At 42.1% G+C, this 27,145-nt stretch overlaps 1 protein-coding gene and 1 long non-coding RNA gene across 5 annotated transcripts in view; one reads left to right on the top strand and one right to left on the bottom strand.

The window, feature by feature from the left end:
• The window catches only part of RAB3B (RAB3B, member RAS oncogene family), a 48,738-nt gene that overhangs the window by 2,472 nt on the left and 19,121 nt on the right, over positions 1-27,145 (bottom strand). For 3 of the 4 annotated variants that reach the window (XM_028733497.2, XM_028733495.2, XM_028733496.2), the window contains exons 3-4: positions 10,651-10,769; positions 1,123-1,247 (exon numbers count right to left, since the gene is read on the bottom strand). In XM_028733497.2, the coding sequence (XP_028589330.2) occupies positions 1,123-1,247; positions 10,651-10,769 (244 nt within the window). The remainder of the gene's footprint in view (positions 1-1,122; positions 1,248-10,650; positions 10,770-27,145) is intronic. The other variant, XM_077928741.1, reaches the window with a different exon arrangement.
• Positions 19,097-26,828, top strand: LOC114599008 (uncharacterized). Its single transcript, XR_003707220.2, has 3 exons — positions 19,097-19,206; positions 24,831-24,921; positions 26,438-26,828. It is a non-coding gene; the product is annotated as an uncharacterized LOC114599008 (long non-coding RNA).

Genomic DNA, 27,145 nt, shown 5'->3' with positions numbered 1-27,145 from the left:
AAGGCTCTCTGGTTGACCCTTGTTCAGCCGCTCTCTTGACAACACAGAGAGTACAAATAATAGGGCATGGAGTCACACATCACTCATAACACCCACAAACATTCATATCCCACAGTTTATTTCATTCTCTCTTTCACACACTCACAGTCTCTCATGATGCCATCACTCCCAAAGACATATCTCAAAACAGCCATTAAGTCTCCATCACTCAGTCATGACACTTGAAAGCCAGCAAAACACAGTATGTTTTTTTTAAAACCTCATTCTGCACTCTTCACCCCCTAGGAATACTGGAATTACCAATATCCAGCCAGTCAATATACAAAACCAGATTGAAACCTGACAAAACTCACTTCTCCTACACACTCACACATATACAGACAGCAAGTCACACAGGAATCGGAGCAAACATCCAGCTAACAGAACTCGACAGTAGTGACACACCGGTATGTGCCCAAAGGAAAAAAGATAGGAAGCAAAAAGTTCAGCCGTGACCAAATGGGACGTTCAGCTTACAGTTCAACTCAGTTCACTTGGGTAGCAGGCAGGTTTGGACCAAGACATTTTACTGGCTGAGGCGAAAGGCAAGATGGTGCCCCTCCCCATTCCACATAAGAGAAGTCTATTAGACCTGCAGTTGGATTGTAGTTCAACATTGACAACATCTTTCACCGCAACTGTGACAGAAGGCTAGACAGAGGGGAATAGTCAATGGGCTTATTAACAGTCTATGTCCCTTTAAATGTTTGTGGGAGGGGGGTTATTGATTTATTTTGTGTTTTTATTTTGTATTTTTATGCTGTTAACCACCCTGGGATCTTGAGGTGAAGGGTGTTACACTCATTTAATAAAAAAATAAAATCACATAAATAATAAATAAATATTAAAACCCAATTATCTGAGAAAGTAGATGAGGGTGCAATTAGGATGCAACTAAGGGATACAGAATCCAGCCCTCAAGATGATACTGGACTACAACTTCCATCATCCTTGACCATTGGTCATGCTGGCTGGGGCTGATGGGAGTTGGAATCCAACAACATCTGGAGGGCCATTGGTTCCCCATCCCTGCTTATAACTGGAGGGAGAAGGGATCAAAAAAAGTAAAATGTTAACATGTACCCAACTGATCAGCCAGATGTTTTCCCTTTTCAAAAGGAACGATTCTCTCATCCTCCATGTCACATTTGTTTCCAACCAGAATGACTTGGGCATTATCCCAGGAGTAGGTCTTTATTTGAGTAGCCCTGTGGGAGAAGAAAGGATTTGCGGTGAGAGTAGTAGCCAATAATGTGTCACAGTGTGAATACACTAAACCTCTACTCCCAAATGACAAAACACAAAGACAATATTGACAGTTAACATATTGTTGATTTTGCAAAAGCAATGCAATCGTCCCAGTTTAGGAATTTCAATGAAATTTTTAGCCAAAACCTTTGTGCATTTCAGTGGTGTGCAGTCAGTGGACCAGGGGGACTATGTTGGTCCCTTCAATGATCTTGCTAAATTAAAGTATTAAAGCCTGGTGCCTCCTTCCCAAAGCCTGGGAAACTTCTGCTGGGCTTAGGGCCAGAGGCTCGTGTGTGTGACACCCCCCCTCCATGGCCCTCGCAAGCTGGTGCCTCTGATCCTAACTGTTCCCCTATGAAAAATTTCACAGCACACCACTGGTGTGTTTGCTGATCCCTGTTTTGAGGAATATAATATGGAAAAGTGTGCTTTGAAAAAAGATATACTCAGCCTTCAGCTGAGCTGCTGGCTTCTGACAGTTCCAGTTCTGCACCTGAAGGTTTAGTTAGGAAAGCTTATAATTATTAATAAAAGTAGCCTGTATATTGAACTCAGATGTTCAGCTTTTCTTGTAAGATTTTTCAAAGTATGGTGCTGTCCCTCTTCAGCTGAAACTAGATCAGAGCTCCCAGATGTGCCCTAATATTCCATGTTTTGTTCACACATACGCACACAAATGCATTATACGTAGCTTGCCAGTGACTACTTTTTTTTTATAATAAATTTTTATTGGACTACTTATTGATCCCGTTCATTTTAACTTGTGTTTCTGGGAATTTGGAGTTTATAGGTCAGTCACAGTAGCATCAGTGCTTTCTAGATCAGTTTCAAGGATTTGTCCTAGGTTGTATGAAAATATCTTGAAGCTGCACCTTTTTAAAACAATCATAAGCTTTCATTAGGTTGCAATCCTAACCCCACTTACCTGGGAAGAAGCCCTATTGAATTCAATAGGATGGTTAGAATTGCTCTGGCAATTTTGTTTAGTATATTAACCAACCAATTTTAGGGTGGTTACATATGCATCTCCAAAAAAAGAGAGGAATCTTATCACCAAAAGAGACTGCAAAAGACAAATATTTGAATGACATTTGCCTGTGCTAATTTATATGTATCAATTCAAATTTAGAAAGAAATTGCTATAATTTAAATAGAAATGCAGCACCTCTCAGCACAGTTTTGGCTTTGGAATGCATCTGTGGCCAAAGAAACAAACCAAAGCATCCCAAATCCAGCAGGGGGAGCTAAGAGATATAAAATTGATGAATCATCTTCATCCCAAATTCATTGCTATCAATTAACCATATATATATAATTCTATAATTCCTCATGAGAAGAGAGGACTCCCTAGAAAAGACCCTGATGTTGGGAAAGATGGAGGGCACAAGGAGAAGGGGATGACCGAGGACGAGATGGTTGGATAGTGTTCTCGAAGCTACCAGCTTAAGTTTGACCAAACTGCGGGAGGCAGTGGAAGACAGGAGTGCCTGGCGTGCTCTGGTCCATGGGGTCACGAAGAGTCGGACACGACTAAACGACTAAACAACAGCAATATAATTCTAATATATTGCATTACAGTGGAATATTCTATCACAGTTTGGAGGAATCTTGAGTTGTTGTAGTCATACCTAAACATATGGTCAAAAATGTTCCTTTCATCTTAAGAACATAAAAACATCAGAAGAGCTCATGTGGTCCAGGAATCCTGTACTCACAGTGTTCAAATGGATGGTTATGAGAAACCCACAAGCAGGCCATGAGGGCAATATCCTATCTTCAGTGCTCTCCCACTTGTGATATCCAGCAACTAGGATACAGAGGTATATCATTTCTGACAGTGGAGGCAGAAACTAGCCACCGTGGTTAGTAGCCATCAATAGCCTTATTTCTTCTACATCAAGCATAGGCAAACTCAGCCCTCCAGATGTTTTGGGACTACAACTCCCATCATCCCTGACCACAATAGAAAGTGTCCTTTCATACTGCATCACGGTGTAGTATGCTGGTTTGACATCAACTGATAGGAAGTGCCTACAGAGGGTGGTGAATACAGCACAAAATATTATGGGCTGTCCCGTGAATCCGCTGGATGAAATAGCGGACGAATGTTGCCTCAGGAGAGTGAGGGAAATTCTCAGGGATGATTCACACCCTGGCCAGCACTTTCTTGACCTCCTGCCCTCAGGCAGAAGATATAGAAGCATGATTAGTCGCACCAACAGGGTAAAGAACAGCTTCTATCTGTGGCCTGTTAGGCTGCTGAATGAAAAGATAACAACAGGGCAACTGACTTTCGGGTTTGGTGGGTGGATGTCATGTCAGTAAACGAGGGGAACCAAGACTAAGAGAGCTGAGTGGGGGGGGGGGCGCTCGTGTAATCTCACTGTATACAAGTTGTACAAATGACAAAGTATTTCAATTCAATGGGAGTTGTAGTCCCAAAACATCTGGAGGACTGAGTTTGCCTATGCCTGTTCTGCATGAAATAGCTTTATCCTTTTTTAAAGCCATCCAGGTTTGTGGTCATCACTACATCTTGTAGGAGCGAATGTCAAAGTTTCATTATGAACTTTTGTCTGTCCTGAATCTTTAGTTTAGGTAAATGCTGCTTACTGCTATAAGCAGTGGTCTCTGAACACATAATGCACACATTTCCTCAATAGTATTTAATGTTATTCTTGGATACATCCCTCTCAGTGATATGCAGCTCAATCCACTCAGCATATCCCCTGTAGGGAGATGTTGGCAGTGCCGTTTTTGCTGCCCCCCCCCCTAAAAATAGCATTTATTTATTTTTTTGCAATTTTGCTTAAGAAAGCTCAACAAATTTTCACTGTTTGAAATATGGCAACCCTATCCCCCTGTCTCTCCCTGTTCCCATTTATTTCAACAAAGCTTGCACCAGTAAGACTGCTGATGGATTATGCCTGTGGAGCCTGATTTCTGATTCAGAAGCAACCTCCACCTTCCGATTAATTCCTGACAATGTTTAATTACTTCTGGACAGCCCACGTCATGCCTCTCATACCAAAAGCAATGTCAGTCAGTCAGTCCATGAATATTCACAAGGCAGGATGCTCTGTGATGGATGGCAAAGCTTACCTTAAATAAACTCCGCTACGGAACGGAATTTGTGGCAGCTAATCTAAAAAGAGCCAGCTGCGATAGTTTTCAAACCAGAATGCTAAGATCATCTTCGCACTTTCAGCAATCTGCAGTGTCATTAACATCAAATATTTGTGGTGTGCTCCCCTCCCCCTGCCATAATCCTATAGAAGAAATGAGGGGGTTAGGATCCTACAGATTCAAGACCACCACTGGGTTGCCTCCAGAATGCTCTTCGGGTTCTATCATGGGCAGGTACATCTATGCCCACAAACTTTCTGATGCCATGCTGACAGTGGGGGGGGCCCTCTGGGGCAAAATGCCAGACCTGTCTCTCCATGTGAAGTGGCACCTCCACTGCATATTGTGGCTCATCGGCCAGCACCTGAGGTTCCTTAGGATTGCTTCCTTACCATGTCTGCTCTTTAAGAACTGAATGAATGAATGAATGGCTATGTTCCAGTTGAATGGCTGCTGTGGGAACGACCTAAAAAATGGCATCCAAACTGATAGAACCTCACAAGTTTTGAATTCCTCACACATGTGTATGTCTTTTGATTTGAAAACTGCAATTCATCCTCCCGTTCTGTATACCTTGGGTAGGCTCATTCAGTATGGAACTGAATGAATGACTGCTGCCCAGTCCAAAGAAATCACATTATGATTAAGCTCTCTTTCCTGCTTCACCAGTGCAAAACTGATGGGAAAGAGCAAGTAAAAACAGTGATAACCTGGGAGAACAACACTGAAGGCACCTAAACAGTATAAGCAGCCTTCATTGCTGACTATGGGAAGAACTATAAAGCTCTAATACTCAAAGGTTGGGCTGGGAGCCTATGTAGCTCTGCTGAGCTGGCTTAGCTCTTTAGCATAAGCCAAATCCAGTGGTTTCAGTGTTTAGCTCAGTTTAATCAAACCTTGATTAATTTTAACTTTTACTAATACCAGGATTTATGGGTGTCTTGCACCCAGACTCTGACCCCCAAACCTTATAACATTATGCATTGACTCTCCATTTCTTTCAAGTGCCTTTTCAGCCTCTTTTCTCAGCTCAGAACCTTCCCTTGCCATCAGCTGCTGTTTTATCTCTCTGAGGCAGGCAGAGCTTCCTCCCCATGACTTCCTGTCTGTCCCATTCATTTTCTGGGCAGTCTGCTGGGTTTTGAGAACGCTGGAGCAGTTACTGCACCCACCATTTTGCACACACAAACACAGGTGTTGTGCCTGCCATTCTTCCTATGCACACACCGTTCTTCACATATAGCTATTCCTGCCTCCTCCCACTCAGCCGTCCTACAGCTGGTGGGGAGCGGCGAGCGGACCATTTGGGCAGTGTGGAGCCTGCACGCGCCCAAGCCACTGCATCTCTCCCAGGAGAGACGTGTGGCTCGGACACACTGCAGGCCCCGCAGCGAGTGCCGCCTCAGTGGCAACACCTGGGGTGGTCTGCACCCACCGCATCCCCTTTCCTCTACCCCTGAGTAGACCACAAGCTTAATGTTATGTACTGAGCTGAATAAGATCCAAAATGCAGCAGTCTGACTGGTGCTAGAACAATGCAGCAGTCTGATTGGTCCGCAGGAGCCACCCAATCCAGCTCCAGGTAGAAGTGAATCCGCAACCTGATTGGCCTACAGGAGAATCCAGGAATTAGCCAATCACGTGCGGCCCATTGTGTAAATAATGTATATAAAGCAGATATTTTGGGGGAACATTCATTCCTCACTACTATGAGCTGAATAAAGAGCATGAAATCCACACTCGACTCCGAGTATATTTCATTTAACATGGGTCAATGGTGTGATGCAGCAGCAAAAAAAGGCTAATGCTATTCTAGGCTGCATCAACAGAAGTATAGTGTCCTGATCAAGGGAAGTAACAGTCCTGCTCTATTCTGCCTTGATCAGACGGCACCTGGAATACTCTGTCCAGTTCTGGGCACCACAATTTAAGAAGGATATTGACAAGCTGGGATGTGTGCAGAGGAGGACAAGCCTTATGAGGAACGGCTGAGGGAGTTGGATATGTTTAGCCTGGTACAGAGGAGACGGAGAGAAGTTATGATAGCCATCTTCAGATATCTTAGGGGTTGCCACATGGAGGATGGAGCAAACTTGTTTTATCCTGTTCCGGAGGCTAGCACCTGGACTAATGCATTCAAGAACGGAGATTCCAACTAAGGAGGTATTTAAGCAGAGATTGGGTGGCCATCTGTGACTTAGTTGAGATTTCTGCATTACAGGGGTTGGTCTATATAGCCCTTCCAGCTCTACAATTATATGATCCTGTGATCTGCCACTCTGCTGTAGAAGCTCTATTTGCCATTCAAAAAGCAATACTTTCTATACCTGTATAGATAATACTGCTTTTGTTTCTCTTTTCTGATTCCAATCTGGTTTAACACATCAGCTATAGCATGCTTTGTTTTTTATTTCGGCACCATCACACATTCCATCACAAGGTGTTAACCCATAAAATTGTATGCAAGCCACCTGCCTCCATTAAAAAAAAAACTGTCTTCAATACAATAGTCATTTCAAAAGAAATGTTTTGCTTCATAATAGCTTAAAATTTCCATCCCTTATTTTTCTCAAAGTGTGCTCCCCTGATTTCTCAGAAACAAATTAAGTTAAATCATACAAGAGTGCACCAGCTAATTTACAGGCTTTTAATGTTTTAGCTCTGAAACGACAGATTTCTTCAAGGACATATGGCAATCTCTTACAAAGCCATTAAAAAGCTCACATCACAGGAGATAGAAAACTGTGTGAGTTCTCTCAAATAGCTTGCAGAATTTTTTCTTATATACTGCATAGGCAAAATGTGTAGCTGTTTTCCGAAGTTACTTAGAATGCTATGTTTTCAAAGTTGGTTTGATAGGTCCCCTGCTGGCTTTTGGTTAGTGAAGTGTTTTTAGATTTTATTTATTTATTTATCCCCACTGCCTTAGGTGTCAGCCAGCCTTCTGTTCCTTCTGGGATTTGCAACCATCTCTTTACAAAATCTTGTACATGTGGAGACAAGAGCGCTGCATTGTCAGCCAAGGAAAGGAAGCTGGCACTTGAGAGAGGAGAAATAAGCTGCGAGCAATAGTTGCCCTTGCCTGAACAATCTCAAGTCACTTCCACAGAATGACAAGATGATGAAACTGAGAAATAAATTTGGCCGTTGCCATTAATCATTCGTATCATGTGCTTTTCTGGCTCTGGAAGAAACCGCGATGTTTGGCGCATCTTGAAAACTGACTGCACACATTTTAACTTTATATAGCAAGAGGCACTACTTGTGAAGTGTGTGTCCTATAAACATCCAGGATGATTTAGCCTCAGACTCATTTTTGCCTTGCAGGATTTTGCTTTTATTTTTAAATAATCAATCACTTCCCCATATCTTGTGCAGTTTGAAGGATGGCTACATTTTGGTCTGCATGTTGTTTCTGAAAGTGCGAATTAGGTGGGTTTGCCTTTAAATGCAATCTGAACTGAATTCCCTCCCCCAACTCTAATAACAGCACAGTCCTATTCATATCTAAGGTAAAGGTAAAGGGACCCCTGACCATTAGGTCCAGTCGTGGCCGACTCTGGGGTTGTGGCGCTCATCTCGCTTTACTGGCTGAGGGAGCCGGCGTGCAGCTTCCTGGTCATGTGGCCAGCATGACTAAGCTGCTTCTGGTGAACCAGAGCAGCACACGGAAACGCCGTTTACCTTCCAGCCGAAGCGGTACCTATTTATCTACTTGCACTTTGACGTGCTTTCAAACTGCTAGGTTGGCAGGAGATTCATATCTACTCAATGGCAAATCCCACTGAATTCAATGGGATTTATCTCCTGAGAAGTGTATACAGCAGTGCAGCATAAGACTGGCCCTTAATATTACATTTCAATTGAAATGGGTAGAGCTTACTTCTCTACTGCAGAAATTTCTCTTCCCTACCTCCCCCCCCCCCCATTGTCACATGATGGAGACACAGTAAACAAAATCTACCCTAAAATGACTCAAATTTGATTATAAGCAATACCGTTTTGTAGATTACATAGGCATAGGCTTCAAATAATGTTGCAAGGTGTATTTCTGACCCAGAGTGATCCTATTACGCCGACTAATGGGGAAGGTTTGACTCTGTCTGCATGCATTAGAGAGGGCAGTGATCACTTCATCCTAATTGACATAGTACAACTGAACTACAAGAAAAATATTTCTCATTTAATGAAAGCCATAGCTCTAATTAGAGCTGCTACTGTGCTGTGTGGAATAATTATTACAAGAAGGTGTGATTTAAAGGAGAAAAGGATGTCAGCTTCTTGGGAAGTGTTATACTGGCAGTCACAGAGACAGAGTTGCTACTTTTTTTTCTGGTTCCCATATCATTAACAGCTGTCTGACAGGCAGAAATTCAATGGGTGTACTTTCACCATCTGATTCTCCATGATGGGGTAAGCTGCACTTGTTGAATTTTTGTCTTTATATACAAAAGTGTTTTAAAAGTCAGAGGAGTTTTAAAACACTGTGGCAACCCTATAATGGAAAAAAGGAAAACAGGTTGTCAGCAAGCAGACACTTTTACTAGTTTGAACTGGCTTTTTTTTTTTTTTTGGTGCTAGAAGAGGGTTGGGGAAATAGACTAACAGTCAAGTTTTCTTACTGTAATGCATATGTACTACTGTCTGTCAAAGTTGATTGACACCATTAAAACAGTAATCCTATATATGTCTCATTGTCAGTGTGGCTTATTCCCCGGTAGGGATGGGAAACAAATTTCATTCAGTTCATATTTGGAGGTGAATCAACCAAATCTGCACCTTCCAAAGCAATACGCAAACCGAAATATAGCCATTAATAAACACACACACACACACACACACACACACACACACTTTTCTAACTTTTGCAATATACTTCTCCAGTCAAGTGTGGCTGTGTTTCAGTTTGCATATTGTTTTATGAAATGCAAATTAGGTATGTTTGTCTTTAAATGCAAACTGCATTGGATTTCTCTGCCATTTTTACTTGTGTCATTTGACAGATGTGTAAATCAGCTACAGCATCTCTTGGCCAGCTACACTGGTGGCAGAGAGCAAGACAAATGCTGCTGTTCTTAGTTGGCTAGCATGATAGCACAGAAGGCAAGCTCCTTTGATCTGGCTACTGATGTCTAGCAGAACAATCCCATCTGTATTTACCCAGAAGTCTAATGAAATTTGATGGGTCTTACTCCCAGGTAAGATTAATTAGGATTGCAGCCTTGTTTAGGTACTTTAAGGAACCTAGCTCAAGATGTTTAAAGGTAAAGGTAAAGGTACCCCTGACCATTAGGTCCAGTCGTGGACGACTCTGGGGTTGCAGTGCTCATCTTGCTTTACTGGCTGAGGGAGCCGGCATACAGCTTCCGGGTCATGTGGCCAGCATGACTAAGCTGCTTCTGGCGAACCAGAGCAGTGCACAGAAACATCGTTTACCTTCCCACCAGAGTGGTACCTATTTATCTACTTCTACTTTGACGTGCTTTCAAATGTATTTTGCTATAAGGGCTAGTCATTTGAGAAATCCTGTAAGCTGGAGTCTTGGCTGGTTCCAAGCTCTTTGACCAGTGGTATAAGACATGCTACTCCCTCTGAATTTTACATCTAATCAGCTACACTGGATCAGAATCAGATGGTTAGAATGAGAATTATTTTTTCTGGAAAGGTTGTTGCAGTGTTTGAAGGTTGGACCACGTACTGTCACACAGATGGTAAAGTGATGTATAGCTTCTGGTAATACATAAGCTTTCTGCATAATTGGAATGACACTGTGATCTCATAAATAAACATTAGATAGGACTGATGTTCACTGACATTGTGAAATGAACTTCAGGCTTGGCAATTAATGCCATCAGTAGAATAATTTGGCTGAAAAATTGTTCCAGGGCGGAAAAACTGTCCTGATGTGCAGTAATGGAGCATCTTTGAGGATGAGGCTGAAATCTTGTGCATATTTACTCAGTATCAGTTCTACTAATTTCATTGGCAGCTATTTATGAGTACAGAAATGCAGGACTGGGCTAGGAACTTTTAAAATTGTGTGTGTGCGTTTTTTATAGACTCAGGCAGAGTAATTAATAGTAGTATTAATAATTTGATTGCGATTATGTTTTGTTAAGCTCTTGAGCTTCCTTCTTTCATCTTATAAGATGTGGTGTGAGTTGATCACTGAGTGGATTGCATGGTAACCGGAAAATGAAACTATCACAGAAAGTAGCAATTATCTGTTCCTACCAGTCCTGAATAGCATTGAAGGACTCTTCACAAGTAATATCGTACATAAGGATAAATCCCATTGCTCCTCGATAATAGGCAGTGGTAATTGTCCTGTACCTTTCTTGTCCAGCAGTATCCTAAACAACAACAAGAAACAGAAGCATTAGGCATCAAGTACTCTTGCTGAAAACAACATAAACCCATTGAGCTTATCTGCATGAGGGGCACTTCATAAATTAAGTTTTATTTATGTAGAGGTAATCTCTTTGTAGGAAAATGGGCATTTATTGCTTTGTCTGAATACCAGTATCAGTATGTTTGTTGGTTGGTTGGTTGGTTGGTTGGTTGGTTGGTTGGTTGCTTTAAGGATTTCTAAACCAGCTTCCTTACAATATGAAAATGGAAAACAACAACAAACAAATTACAAAGTTATCATAAATACAATACTAAATAATAGATATAATAAAACCTTGCACAACAAAGAACCTAATCAGACCTTTGTCAAAAAGTGTTGTGTTTCTTGGAATCCTCTCAAATCATTTCTGTATTGGCATTTTGCATCTATAGGTTTTGCACAGGATAAAAACATGACTAGAGCACTGAAAAATCAACCCTGTCCAGACTGGATCATAGAGCTAAAAAAATTTATTATTACGTGAAGGCTGATTATCAGTGAATAAAGATTCAGGGAAGGGGGATGGGACACCATTGGGAGCTTTCATTGGTATTGCTAATGGCAGCATGGGAGCGATTTCCATCAGGACTGTGGCTGGGCAGTCATGAAGTAAGGGGCAGCATTCTCATGTGGATCAGGAATAGGTGAGGCAACAGGAAGCAGAGAGTAGGACCAAATAAGACAGTTTTTCCAATGGAGGAATATAGAAAGTACAGTTCCCCGAAGGATCAGTATTGGAACTTGTGCTTTCTAAATTGTTCATAAAAAACCTAGAGTTAGGGGTGACCAAGTTTGGTGATGATACCAAATTGTTTGGCATCATTAAAATGAAAAGAGATTGCAAAGCGCTCCAAAATGGCCTCTCCAAACTGAGTGAATGGGAAGTAACAACAAATGCAATTCAATGCAAACAAATATAAAGTAATACATACAGGGGCAATAATAATAATAATTTCACATATATGTTCATGGGGTCTGAACTGGCAGTGTCTGACCAAGAACGAGACATCTACAAGTCTTACATATGACTTATTAAATTACTGTTCAATTGAAACCTTTTTCCTGTTCACGGCAGAAAGGAAGTTAGAAGAATCTTGAGGTGAACCCCTGTCATTCTCTCTGTGAGTGCTTTCTCACAGCTTCGTTGAAGCCTTTGTACCTGGTACAAATTTTGGTAATGAACGTGACTTGCACCCCTTGTGCTGCTGGCTGGGGAAACAGAATGCCGTACCAAAACAGCAGAGTGTGCTAACTAAGAATATTTATACAATATAGTCATGCATGGGGAAATGCTTTTGGACATGTACTACCATGCTTGGTCATAACTTGCTCTAGGGGTCCAGCATTGTGGGAGCAGCTCAAGTTTTAATTCATCTGATAGAGGTTTTGCTTTTTATCTATATCAAGCTTCTGCCACCGCTGAAGTTGCAGAGTAGTGGTAACTGCCTCAGTATTTTCAGTTGGGATGTTCTCATTCCCTGCCCACTGCCTGTACCTTGATATTTTCTGACTCTTTTAAAGGAGACATATTAGGTGCCACTTGTGCAATATCTAACGAAGTAGTATATTTAGTATGTGTCTGTGAATATCCATAGTTAAACAAATAGAAACAGCTCTGCTCCTTTGATTTCTTTCCCTAGCAACATTATACAGAAAATAATTGTGCCTTTATTTCACCCTTCAACCGATAGCACTGTTTCTGTTTCCCAATAAAATTATTTTTGTTACCCATTTCCTGAAAACCCTTTTAGCATTTTTGGGTTTTCTTCTCAGCCTACCCTTCAAAAAGGAGGACTGGGTCTTGCAGCATCCCCAAGCGCTTCACCTGATCACAAAAGGCACCACAACTCCTCTGTTTATGTTATCATTGTGTTTGTAGGGTTTCCAGATCTTGTAATATTTGCAGAAGCAGCATCATCAGAAGAGAACAAACAGCATTCATCTGAGCGACACCGTCTTCCTACCACTTTATTTCCCCAACATCTGGTTAAATGAGCTACTTGCTTCCATAAACAGTGACTCCTGAGTGTAAGTCTGCCAACCTCATGGCCTTCTTACGACATCAATACACTGCTAGGGAATTCTGATAACCTATTGGGTTATGGAAAGGGATAGAAATATACATGCCATGGGAAACATTTCATGAGATTCTTATTTTACTTTGAGGATTAATCATACGTATATTATTCTGAGCACCTTTGTGCCTAAGCAAACACTGAATGTCTCCAGTGAAAAAATTAAAAACAATACAGTACTTCAAAATTTAAAAACAAAAGACAAATAGTATGCTTTCAGATAAGGTTTGCCCCTTATTGCTATCAATATGTGTTGTACTAGGAATGTTCATGTTATACTCTAATAATCACATCACTTTGGACTGGTGTCTGGTAAAAGAAGTTAATTCTCCACTGGAAAATTTTCCACACATGGCAACTATTATAATAATTCAGTCTGCCTGTTGTTACTCATGACAACGTAAAATGGAAGACCTGCAGTTAGCGTTTGGCTGTTGAAGGCAGATATGTTTTACCTTGAGGTGATCTTGGGGGTGGGGGGATATGCAGAGAAATCATAACACTTTTGAGGACAACCCAGTAATCCTATTTCCTAACAGTTATTTAAAGTGGTTGCAATTAATCTTTCTGGCCTTCACGATGCCTCAAGAGGTGATGGTTTGAAAATATTTGAGAATTACTGGAACAGACTGCTTAGCAGTTTTATGACAATAAGGTCTTGTTTTCTGAGATGGCTCTCCAGCTGAACTGGCAACCTAGAAGTGAGAAAGCTTTGACAGCATTTTAATCTGTTTCCCCTCAAAGTGCAACCTGTAGACCAGACATTCAAAGTGTTTACAAATACATGTTTGTTTTTTAAAAATCCATTTGCACATATTTCATTCATCTCTCAGCAATCAGAGAGATGCTCTGAAATAGCAGCAGAAAAAAACGAGGGCCTTATCTTGGAGGCGCACACCTGATGTGTACAGCACCTTTTCTTCCCTGCTGTGTTCAGGTTTGTGCTGGTGGTATTTTAAAAAAATCAAATGGCAGTGTACAGGTTTTCAAGCTCCGCTTTTTAAAAGGTTTAATGCATTGAATATGATTAATGGAGAAGACTCCTCTTTCTTCTACCCACTCCAGGGGGTGACGGAGACTGAAAGGTCCTTACGCCTCAGAAAACTTAGCCAGGAAATTCAGTAACTGCCAAAAGAGCTTTAAGGGCAGGGGTGGCAGAACCTGTGGCTCTCTGGTTGGAGAATAATTCTAATCATCCCTGGCCATTGGTCATGCTGGCTGAGAGCTGATGAGAGCTGTGGTCTATCAACATTGGATTTAAGTGCGATTTTCTGCTAATAAACACATTTTGGATGCTGTTTTGACTAATGTACACTTTTTTGTAAGGAGTGGAGTTCCTAAGATGATTGGATGGCACACTGTTTGCCTCCTTCCATCAGCTCCTGCAGCCAAGCTGGTGCCAAATGTATTGCTCTGCTTTCCTTTGGACCACATCAGTGAGGCCAAGAGGTGGGTATGCTCGTCAGGGCAGCACACTGCTCAAGCTTGCACCCTAGAGAGATCACTTTGGTGTTGCTAACGCAGCAAAAACAACATGGGAGGCAGCAATTATGAGATACCGGTCTCTGCAGACACAGCAGGTGCTGTGATTCTCCAGCTATTTGAGTTCACCCCCCAGAAGTACACTCCATTTTATTGATACAGACAGAAGCCAACAAGAAATTTTTCAGACAGCGCAGATTTGATAGATTTGCCCTTGAATGCAAACTCAACCAAATTTCTCCCCAACCACAGTGCTGATGTTTCAACAAGTGGCCTTTGTTGCCATACTCCTACTTCTGTAATAATAAAAGGAAATGCTTAGGGCTGCTTAATGCTCTGAATGTAGGGGTTACGCATGTGCCAGACTTTCTGTAGATTAAAGTAATTTCTCTCTCACAGCCTTCTTGAACTGATGTCCAACTTCAGCTTAAAGCACCTTGGAATCCAATTATGTTGCTGAAAAAGGGAAAGGAATCTCATCAGTCCAGCCTCTTTTCATCATTCTCCCCCAAATATCTCCAAAAGACAGACGCTAACTTACTCCAGCAAGCCTCTCCAATGCCGCAGGAGACTTTTGGAGAGATTTGAAAAAAACAGCAAGATTCAGGGCTGATTTTAATTCCCCTCCTTCGTCTCATGAACATGACTGAATCCTAAGGTTCATGAAGCTGAAGTTGGACATCAGTTGGCGAAGGCTGGGAGAGAGAAATTATCTTAATTTGCAGAAAGCCCGGCACACACATAAACACAACTCAGATCACCAAGTACGGTAGCTACAGTTTGTTTTTAATATTACGGATCTTTTGCAATTCTGTTTAAAAGTAATATATATTTATTTAAAGAACAAACTACAGTTTACTCCTGTAAGCTAACAGGAAGAGGAAGGGGAGAGTGATCAAGGGGCAGGAGGTGGAGGGGGGCATGAAACACTGGGCATATTTTCTGCTGGGTTCCACCCACTGGTGTGAATGGAAAGCAGCAGAATATGCAATTAACGTGTTGAGTGAAAACACACAAGTGTGCTGACCCTAATGTGCTCTTCGCACATACATTAAAAAATGGATCTGAATGACCCATCTGCAAGATAATGCCCCTATGTACACAGCCTTACTGGAAATCCTTTTCAGTTTGAATATGAATACTTATCCAATCAAAGAATGTAGACCTTGGTTATATATATGTGAACCTCTGCTCAGCTGTTAGGGCTTCCGCCAATTAAAGAAGTGTAGTTGATTAATTGAATGCCTTTAAGCCAATGAATTGGTTAATTCATTGCTTTAAGTTTCTTCACCAAAACCTCAATATAGGTGCTTTTTAGAGATCCTGAAGGATGCTAAACTCAGTGTTAGGAAGATAGGCCATCTTTCATCATTTCATTGCAATTCTCTGTTGTGATGACACACAAGAACCAAAACAACCCAGCCAATTAAAATTCACCCTTATTGATTAAAATAAGCCCATACCTATTAATCAACCAGCTTGCAGTCCCTAGTGATAGTCCCACAGAGTCCACCTTTAAAGGTCTGAAAATAGGACTTTCCCCATAATTTGAGTGAAATGATGGATGTGAATCTACTTCATATAGGTAGTGGAAAGAACTACAGAAATTCTTCATTCACACACTTAAATCACACTTCATTTACAGCAAGAGGAGGCATTTGTGGCAGCCGGGAATGAAATGACAAAAAGGACAAGCCACACTTGCAACAGAATGGATAAAAGCAGGAGTTATACACACACCTGGGTTGTTAGGAAGGATTCTTAGTGGCAGACGGGCATGCATTTGTGGTGGTAGCAGGAAAGATATATATATAACTAGACTGATATAAGCCTATATGTTGTTAGTTAGTATATGTTGGAATGTCAAGTCCAACTACTCACAACCATCCCTTAATTCTCATCTCTCCCATGATGCCTTGCTGTCAGGAGCCAAAGTCAGAGGCAGCTCAGCAATAAAACATCTGGTGTCAGTGAAGTTAACTCTTTATTCAAAGAAACCAAAATCATACAGACCGAGTGATCGCAGCAACACTTCCCAGTAGGTCTTGCCCCACTGAGGCAGTTGTGAGGACTGAATGTCCCTGCCCTCCCCCAGCTCTCTAAGCTTCCTCCCCCGGTTCCTCCCCCAGCAGCCTAAGGCTCCTTTGTCTTATCTCTCTTTGCTCTACCTTCTCCATTCCCCCATTCCCAGGGGGAGCTGGTCACAGCAGGAGGGGGAAACTCCCTGGCTTCTTCAGTGGCCTGCCTCCACTCTGCCTCTTGGCGCCCTGCCCCTGCTTCTGCCTCCGATACTGGACTGTTCTCTGCCACAGGCTCTTCCTGCTCCCTAACCCTGCTTCCGACACCTCCTCCTCCTCTTCCTCCCAGTCTGCTCCTTTTTCTCCCACTGACTACTCATCGCCATCCCACCACCAATCCCCTGGCTCTGAGCCGCCTTCCCTTTGGGGTTCCCCAGCTGGTACCTCCCACCACAGCTCTGCGTCCAGTCAGTCCATGAGACTTGCTTCTTAAGTGGCAAGTGAATACACTAGCTTTAGCATTTTGAGGGGTTGTCCTCTCTCAGATGGGAAAACAAATGGATATTCATATGGAGAGAGATGGAATGGAAGCTGCGACTCAGAAGGCCTCAGTCCACTTCTAGCCTTTGTTGTCAAAGGTTGCTCAACTGGAGTTCTCTAGAGTGACCTTCCTTGCCCTGTGGACCCCTTTACCAGACAACACTCTATTTTTCCAAAATCCACCTTTGCTTTTGTTCGAAGTGCAACAGCAGCAATCATTCAGTTTATAACTGTGTTTGCTCATGTCTTGCCACTTTTGCATCTCCCTTCCCTACTGCCTCCCATTGCCTCTTCCCCCACCCCATGCTTAAAATGTAAATTGAAAGCTCCTTTGAGCAGGGACTTGTTGTTGGGGTTTGTTTTTGTTTTGCTCATGGTACTCTGCAAAACCCAAAGGATGCACAACACTAATAATACAAAACAGCATACCAAATGAAACATTTTAAGTATTCAGTTTTTACTTGGATGTCCCACATTGCCCTCACCGAAATCTACCAAATTAGCAACAAAGAATTATGTTGGTGGGCACTGGTCAACCTTTGTTCCTGCTACAATCTAGAAATAGAAATGTTCAGGGGAGGGGAGGATGAGTCAATGGATACTATGAGAAGCAAGTGATGTTATGAATCACTTTGAAAGCTGCTTTCTGATTTCACCTGCCAGCAGCAGCAAATTAACCCCACACCCACCCGGTCACTACCAGAAAATGTCAAAGTCGCTACAGAGCTTAGCTCTCCTGAAAACACTTCATTTCAAAGGAATTAATTGTGTGATTTCTCTCTTTCTAACAACTAATCATTCATTTACACAAAACCACAGGGAGATCAAGCAAGGAGGCTCAGTGGTTTAGACCACAGTGCCACCCGCGTCCCCTACTAATGTGTATATAGCCACAGATTGGTCCAACATGGGAGATATGGGGGCCATTTTTGTCACATGGAAAGTAAACACAGGTCAAAATGGTAGTTTGTTTTCTCTATTTCCTCATTTTAAATGCCACAAAATCAGTACAAAGTTGGGCCTGTGACAATGAAGGGATGGGAGTGACTTGTGAATATAAAGTACAGTACTTCTCTTATCTCAATACAGAACTGGGAAATGATAATGAGATTAAGACTTATCACACAGAAAATGCTTTAGGTTTTTTTTAGCCGGGGGGGGGGGGGGGCGTGCTGCTGCTTTGAGAATACAGAAGGGATTAGCTACTGCTTGCCAGTTCAGCCGATCAAACAGCAAGTGAGGTAGAAAACACAGCTGCTTCCTTTTCAAACATCTTCTGACACTGATTATCACTTTACTGGCCTGTTACAGATTTTATAGGATTTATGAAACAGTGCTGTGAAGAAAAAAAAAACTACAACAGAATACATAGTGAAGTGTGTGTATATGTGGGGGTAGATTTGGGTCATAAAACCTACATATGCGTGAAAATAAATTCCTTGAATATCAGTTGAACTGGCATCCGTGAGATGAATTTAGGATCAGACTGTAAGATTGCTGCTCTTTCTTTAATGCTGATTTCTAAACTGATTGAAAAGTGGGTTTATACACAGGGATTAAAACTCCAGCAATTTGAAATGGATGCCATTTTCTGTCTTCACTATCAAAGCACGCTGTGCCACAAGATGCAAAAATACATTTTGATTCTATTCAGAATCTGACTGCATTGGTTTCTTTTTAGCACCAAAGCACAATGGAAACTGTTAGCATATACAAGAAATGAGTAGTGCGGAGGGGGAAGCAATCAATGCGAATGATCAGTTTGTGACTAGGGTAGTACAAACCATGTTTGGGTAAGTAATCATTTCAAATTCTGAAAGGAAGACATAATAGCAGTATTAGATACAGACATATTTTTCCTTTATTTATTTAATAATGCCAAGCCGCCACCCCTCTGAAGCAGGTAAGGGATATTGATTCACACTGAACAGATGCAGCAGTTATATCTGTAGGGAAAACATAGCTGTTGCTTGCAGTTTGGCACCACACTGTATAGTATTTGGGAAATTTCTCATTTCAAGCTAAAGGCTGGTTTAAATTGGACTGGGAGATGCACAGGCCCCAAATATATATAGACAAGAACAGGTTTTTGCAAACCAAAAGGCCCCACAGGCCTCTCTATCCACCAAGCCACACCCCTAATGGGCCTTGCTCTGGGCCCTCAAGTGCTCTTGCCTGGCCAGAATGTGTTCTTCAACTATTATAATGCCTCTTTGCTGACTTGGATGGAGAAGGAAAAGAGATGTAGACATGGCAGGGCAGGAACATAGCCCTCCCTACAAAAGTAAGAGTCACATCCACCCCAACCACCACAGGCACACAGCCCCCGAAGGTGGTTCATGAGGGAATGAGGCATTTTGGCTGAGAATGTTCCTAGCTCACCCATGTTCAAGAGGGTCATAAATGAACTCGGCCCACACTCCTCCTCTGGGATTTCCAGTGGCAACGCAGAAGCGTCTCCTCTCAGTTCTTTTAAGTAAGCTATATTTTCAGAGGTATTAGTTATGAAAACCTACAGCTGGATGTCACATATTATTTACTTAGTATAGGGCTGGGGAACTTTTTTCCTTCACGTCCAACTTTCAGGGAGGTGCATGTTGGTGGTGGGCAGAGCGAGCCAGAGGCCAAATTGGGTGGAACAGTATATGTGATTTTTATCCTTGTATGATAGATTGCATTCCAGCCAGTACCACATACTAGTGTGTGTCGTGTGTCATGGCACCCTGGGGTGTCTTCAATGATGGTTGGGGTGCTGCGGACAACACTGGCCTCTTTCCCTCCCTCTGATGCCCTCTCGTGTCTCTGCCTCTCAAAGGCTTGCACAGATCTTTGTTGCAACAGCCCTGGCTACAAGTACCCCAGGCGAATGGTCCCTCTGGGGCTGGCCAGGGGTGCTTCGCAGGCCCCTGTGGGGTAGTGTGAGGAGGCAACTCTCTTTGGGGTGGGGGCAGCTCAGAGACCGGGGGCGACAGCAGCAGCTGCCCAGAGGACTCCCAAGGAGAGGGAAGAGGAGAGGAGACTGAGGAAACACTCCTCAAGGGAGGGTGCTCGAAAAGGGGTGAAGGGCTGCCGGCTCTGCAGGTAAGGGGTGACGTAACTGGGCTCCTGAGCCCCACAGGGGTGCCGCAGAAAGAACGCAGTTGGTCAAGGGAGCCATGGACCTCAAAAGGCTAAAAACCTCTGCAATATACCATTGTCAAAACTGCTTCTGTCCCTTTTCAACAATTTAGTTCAGAGGCTATGTTTCAGCCTGCCATGTGGTTATTACTGCCTGTGGGGATATGGGAAAGATCTGTCATTTCGCAGACTATTTTAGGCAACTCGCCTTTACGTTGATGTAATTTTTGTCTTTCTATTTAAAGCTACCTTTGTGAAAACCATTCCCTACATATTCTCCACCCAACCCCTCCAGTTGGCTTAAAATAAATGACTGTTTTCTATTTCCTTCCTAGATCTGTGAACATCTGAAACTTTGCCTGGAACTTTCTTTATTGAAAATTCTATTCTAAAATAAGATCTATCTTTGACAAGGGTAGTCAAATGCTGGGACCAAAAATCTCAGTGTCTTAAAACAGAAGCATCTGAAACATTTCCCCTGCTTTATAGATTAACTTACATTTGCCTTAATTATTGACTGTTCCACTCATAATTTCCACCTTTTCTTTCTGCTATCCTAAGTCTTATTTATTTAACATGTCTCTTCTGTGTGTTCCTAGGAGCTCCATTCTTACTTCCTACAGATTCACTTTACTCTTGTGTATACTGTGCAGTTCTCTAAATACACTCAAACATCACAACTTAATTCTACAGCCGAAGAAGAACTAGGAATTGTGCACAGACTACAATTCTAGTTTCAGTTTTTATTCACTGAAACTAAGAACATTCTTAACAGGGGTGATCCTACCATCTGGTGATGGGTGCTGTGGAGTAGTGTAGTGAGGTGTCAGGAGACAGAAATGTGTGTGCACATGCCTAGTAGCCTGATGCCCTCAAGAGGATGCTGGCCCATCACCATGTCAAGATAAGCCTGAGCTGCCAGTCTGATCAGCTTCTGTATGTCAAATGAATGGGACGTGATCTTGTCCTTTGCCTCAGGCAGCAAAATGTCTTGGGCGGTTTTGGTTCTGAAACAAAGCACAGGGCAGTCCATCCAAATCCCCACCTCATTTCTCCTAATAGGTTGAAATTCCGTACTCTTGATTGAATTCAACTCCGGGTTGAATTCCGTACTCTGGAGGAAAAGGATGTTGGCAATGACCTTTGCAGGATCTTTAGCTCTGACTGTAGTTCATTTCCAGGCAGAATGATAGATGAGTTCAAGAATTGTGAGTGGCAGAACACAGGATTGTAGCCCTAGTGGACTGAGGTTTGAAAAGAGCTCTATTAGCCAGGGGCTCTTTCTCTTTTAAGTCATTTCAGCACTAGATTTGCCTCTGGCTTTCCAGTTTAGCAGTTAGAGGAATAGTAAGCACACCACTTTTATATGTTTGTTGAATAGGACTCTTGACATTTTCCCTTAAGGCACTGTTTATGTTACAGGACTATCAACTTTTCTTCAAGTTCAAACTGCAACATTTCGTGAGTCACTTATAAAATTCAGTGGGCTGTATCAAATGGTAGTTCATACTCAGAGCAGACCCACTGAAATTCATGGATGTAACAAATTTAGGTTATTAATTTCAGTGGGTTTACTCTGAGTAGATCTTAGTTGGATACAACCCAAACCCTCCTCCAACTAGGAGTGCTTAACTATTATTTGTAGTTAAGCTCAAAAAGAGATGAGATTCATACTTCCCCATGCAATGCCCCAACTTTTCAGGTAACTTTATTTCATTATTTCCTTACACTTCTACACTGTTTAACACCAGCACCAAAGTGTTATTGGAAGCCTACATAAACATGCTCACCCAGAAATGCTCAGTGGGAAGGCTAATTTCCCCATCTCTCCTTACAGTAAGGCTATGCACCACAACCTGCATGGTCTGTCATGTGCAAGCAGGGTATTGGATCAGGAGTGGAACTCACTCAAGTTATTCTGATTGCCTGAAAAGCCCTTTAAGACTTGGATACTTCAGAATAACTGCTCATTTAATAAATAAACTATAGGTGAAACCAATGGATATCGAGCAGATCCATCAGTCCTAATGTCAACATATTGTGGCTTATCCATTATGTTGAATGAAATTCATCCTGCACTGATTACAAAAATGATATCTCTGAAGCTTCATTTAAAATGAGCTCAACAAGGCTCATTAGCTTGTTGGACTATGTTTACTCAATTTTATTTTTAATGAAACAACAGTCTTGTCTGAAATGAATCCTTTGCATCACAGGAAATGTGCTATAAAACACAAGCCACTTCCACATCTGTTCTCACTCATCATTTAACATACTGGAGTGTCTCATACTCGGCATCCTTTTATCAGGTGTTCACCACTTTTGAACTAAGCTGAAGAAATGTACTTCTGAAAAATAAATAGGAGATGGTGATAGAGGGTGAAAGAGAAAAAATAAAAAGCAGTAGGAAAAGAGGCAAGCCGCTTGACTGTAGAAGAAAACCTCAAAGCAGTTAACAAAAAAATAAAACGATAAAAATTATCAGTAAAAAATAATAATTACAGCCATAATTTAAAACATAAAAAAGTTAAAACCACAATAGAATAGACTAAAACAGAAAAATTGCAGCTGTTGAACAAGGGACTATGATTAAGATTGGAATAACACTGGAATAAATAAGATGTTGAAAGCAGGAAGAAGAAAAAGAATTACTGAACCTGTAATCCAGCCAGCGGGAGGTCACCCAAATTATATAATTAGATATTTGATTAATTGTTATTTTATTTGGTATTATGCTTCGATATGCATATAATGAGGTCTGTTCTGGATTTTTTTGTAATTGAAAACTAATAAAAATTATTGGGCGGGGGGAGGAGAATAGACTAAAACAGATTCATAATGTAGCTGCCAGGGTGCCAAAAAACACTCTCCTAATGTTACTCTCTGGACTTGGTCCAGAAGGTATGACTGCAGCCACTTCCCATTCCCCAGAACTGGTCCAGGAGGCACTGGTGGAGGAAGAGGAGTGCGGGGGGAGCGCACTGCCCCTGGCAGTGCGATCCCAGTAGGGTGCCATTGCGGCTGCCCCTGCAGCCCGCGCTGGGCACCACACCCCTGCAGGTGGCGTGCCCCACCCCCAGGACATGCACCAGCCCCGCCAGCTCTCCGCTGCTCGCCCCGATGCCGGAGGATGAAGCTCTGCCGCTGCCAGGAGGATACTATGGTTGATGGTATTAAAAGCTGATGTAAATATACAATAATAATACATGTATCTGTGTAAGTTAGCCTGTAGGGATACATGGATGTGTGTGTGCGTGTGCACACACCCCCCCCCCCACACAAAGACACAACATAATGTTATGTGAGAGTCCTCAGTGTAGACACTAACAGCAACAGCCTGCCATTTCTACCATTCTTAAGTCTTTTCATTTAATTCAAAAACACGTTTCTGGCTCTGACACTTTGGCAGCCACTTCAAAAACAGGAGCCAAATATTTGATATAACGAAGCCTGCTCATATTTACTTGTGATTATACAGCCTAGATCGAAAGCTCACAGGGTCTAGATTACATTATTCATCAGTTTTAAGTCCTGTGACACCTGACCTTTTCTCAAACACTACAAAACGCATGCAGAGCCTGAAGGTCAAAAGACAAGTGCCAAGCTTCACAGTGGAGAACCCAGATGTAGAAAAGGAAAGGGTGGGGCGAGAAGTATAATGGAAAATGGAGACCAAAGCCAGTGGCCAGGTGACCTGAACAGCCAGGCATTTTATTCTGACACCACTTTTCCCATGGATGCAACACTCACTCCTGTTAATTTTGGCCTGTGCCCCTATCTTCATTTTAGCCAAGTGGAGCTTGTAGTTCAAGAGAGAATCAAGCCAGCTAGGACAAGGTGGAAAGAGCTTATGCTCTCACTTGTACCTTTAGGTCTTCTTTCCAATCTCATGTGTTTTTCTAAATTTACCATCTGTTTTCATTACCAGAGTTCAACTTCAGAACATATGAAGTAAGAATATTAATATTGCAACCACTGTATTGCTTTCAGTGCCTGCTAAAAACTTTTCTGTTTAGGCAAGTCTACTCAGATATACAATTTTACTTTTAAGATTGTTCTTTTTATTGGTATTTTCTCATGAATATTTTGTATTATTTCCCGTAAACTGTTCAGTGCTTTGTTTTCAAATTAAGTGATATATAAATCTTGTTAAATAAAATATATTAAAGTGCTTCTCAGCAGGCGTGAAGTGTGCGGCCCTCACTTCTGAGTAATTCCTGTGAGACTTGGACCCCAAATTCTTTCTCTAGAAAATTAACAGTAGCTCAAAGCCAGCAATGTGCCAGAGGTAGCAACATGGTGGATCTGAAACTGGACACATCCATGGCCTCATTTGGATGCTACACTAAACTATGTTTTAGCATTATGTGTACAAGCCCTGGTGTTTTCAGCTCCCTCAGTATAACTAACTCCCTCCATCCAGCACTGGTTCCCTGTAAGACAAACGAAAAGCAGCTTTCCTTCTTCCACTGTTCTGGATAAGCTACCCTTCCTAGCTTTTCATGTACCCAGGTTCTTCGTAGCTCTCACACAGCTGTGCTGAGGAACACCTGCCTGTATCACCTGCCCCTCCCCTCAAGCCTCCTGCCTTTGTGTGGTGAGTTGGGCACACAAACGTGGAGCCTTTTAGTCTCATTATAAAATGCATTTGAAATGCATATTTAAGTCTCATTAAAGTATGCATTTCTAAATGTGTTTTATCCTAAAATGCTCATCTTGAGCTACATTGATACATGGTCATTTTGTGATTAGACGTGAACTTTCATACAGATTTTTTTTTCACCATTACAGATTAATCTGGAAATGGGCTGGAGTGCACTTATGAATGAACATAAACAACAGTGACATGGGGTAGAAATGAGACTAATATGTCCACTTTCTGGTAAGTGTGGTGTACGTGGGGAAAACCCTGCAGCACTATCTAAAATTACTACACAGACCTATCAACTGGCAACCAACACTGTGTCCTCAGAGGTGGGTGCTGAGCTGTGCTGAAGGCTGAAAAGACAATGTCTTGGGGCAGAAGAGCTCTTTAAAGCGTTCCACTCAGCACCCTCTCCTAACTCAACAAGTTGGGCTTGCTCCTGCTCCTCGGGGATGTGCACAAAAGCACCACCCTATCTACCATAAAACTTGGGGCAGAGCAGGGGTTGGCAATGTTTTTTGAGGCCGGTCCAGTCCACTCCCCAGCAGATCTCTTGGTGGGCTGGAGCATGCGCGCCCATGCGTGTGCTCAAGCTATTTCTGGTACCCTTCCAGGATGGAAGAGCGCCCGTGTGCATGCGCACATGCTGTTTCTGGCGCTCTTCCAACCCAGAAGTCGGTCCCTGCGGAAGAAAAAAATGGCGCCGGGGGGGAGCATGGAATCCCCACGCCAATCCATGGAACAGTCATGGGCTGGTTCAAGGAAGCGCATGGGCTGGAACCGGCCCACGGGCCTTAGGTTGCCGACCTCTGGGGTAGAGGGAAGCGATGCCACAGACTTCTTAACTAGGATTTGTTGAAAGAAGCATGCTTCAAATGGTGGTTTATGAAGTTGGCTTGTTTTCCAAAGCCATAGCTAAGATTAACGTGGTTAAGATGAAGGGTTGAGAGACAATGATAACCTCTGGCTCATTGAAAATGGAAATGAAAGCTGCTGCTTCTTATGACCACCTGGGAGTGGGGTTAAAGGTGATGACACACGAGCCTGAAGCTCATTCATGTCAGACTGAATTATAAATGAGAGTTATGTCCAAACTGAACCTATAAGTCATCCCATAAAGGAATTCCTAGTTAGAAAGAGGAGGAGCAGACCTGTCCCAAGAATAGGAAGGCAAAGGTTAAAGCTACAAGAGATGTACCATGAGAAGCATTAAGCAAGATAGTAATGTGTCATGTAACACAGCAGGAGAAGGAACTTCTAAACCGTCCTGTCATTGATAAATTATAAGTAGCACTTGGCTGTCCCCCCTGCCATGTTTTTCCCCCAAATATGTTTTGTGGGACATTTTATTCTATTTTTCTAATAAAACAGAATTGCAGCTTAAGTCAGGACAGTGTAGAAAAAAAACTATTAAGACTTTCCAGGAACCCCATGCTTTAAAATTAAATACTTTCCCTTTCCAGATTCTGTCAGTTTTCTTGCGTCCTGTTATCGCAGCTAGGGGATTAGTGAGTAATTGCCTCCATGAGTTGTTTGTTCAGGGATGGGAGGGTGGGTGGTGGGGTAGGAAGGCTTCAATTGCTGATTTCCAATTTCTTTATTTAAAAAAACAAAGATGCAAGAAGCCCAGTATAATTTGGTTAATTATTGGATTCATTAGTCACCCTTTGTCAGTAATGATTCCAGAGCAGCAATTAAACAGAAAATCCCCAGCCAATAAATTCATAACAGATCAGTCTCAATCTCCTGTTAGGGAACTACTGGGCCCCACTGCTTCAGACATGAGAACCAGAGGGAAAATGGAAATAAAGGAAGAACATTACCTTGAGAACATAAAACCAGGATCAGATTATAAACTTAATCCCAGGAACATAAACCTTCAGAAAAAAATTCCTGGATTGAAGTTGCTTCAGTTTTGGAGATCCGAATCTGACCCTCCATTTCCACCCTGCAAACAATATCTTAAGGAAGCGAGTGTGACAGAAAAATCTTGCATCATTAAAAGTAATGCCTCTTCATAAAAATAGTCATACATATTGCCCGTTGTTTCTAAACATGAATTCAATCATCTTTTGAAATAGGTATGCCTGAGTAAACTTCCTGGATTTTAATTTCAAAGGCAATATTACATGCTGTTTTCCACAAGTAATATAAGATATTTTCCCCAAATAATGTTCATGCACATTCCCTTTCGTGACTTCTATTAAAAATCCATTAGTCACCCACACACAAGTGAATAAAAATCCTACAGGCATCCTTAGTCTCAAGTTCATAAAGTGGGTAGGGGGAACCCTCTGAAGATACTTATAAAAGGAGACTTAAAAATCATTCTGCATTGTTAACTACCATGACAACATAAAATGAATTATCATTCATTTACAGAACCATTTCCAATACATTCTTATTGGATTTGAAGGCACATTCAAAATATGATCTGAAGTCTTGAAATAATAACCCAACC

This window comes from Podarcis muralis, chromosome 5 (genome assembly GCF_964188315.1).
Source record: "Podarcis muralis chromosome 5, rPodMur119.hap1.1, whole genome shotgun sequence".
NCBI classification, from domain to species: Eukaryota; Metazoa; Chordata; class Lepidosauria; order Squamata; family Lacertidae; genus Podarcis; species Podarcis muralis.
Note: the sequence above shows the minus strand (reverse complement) of the source record. Positions and strands in the feature narration are given on the sequence as shown.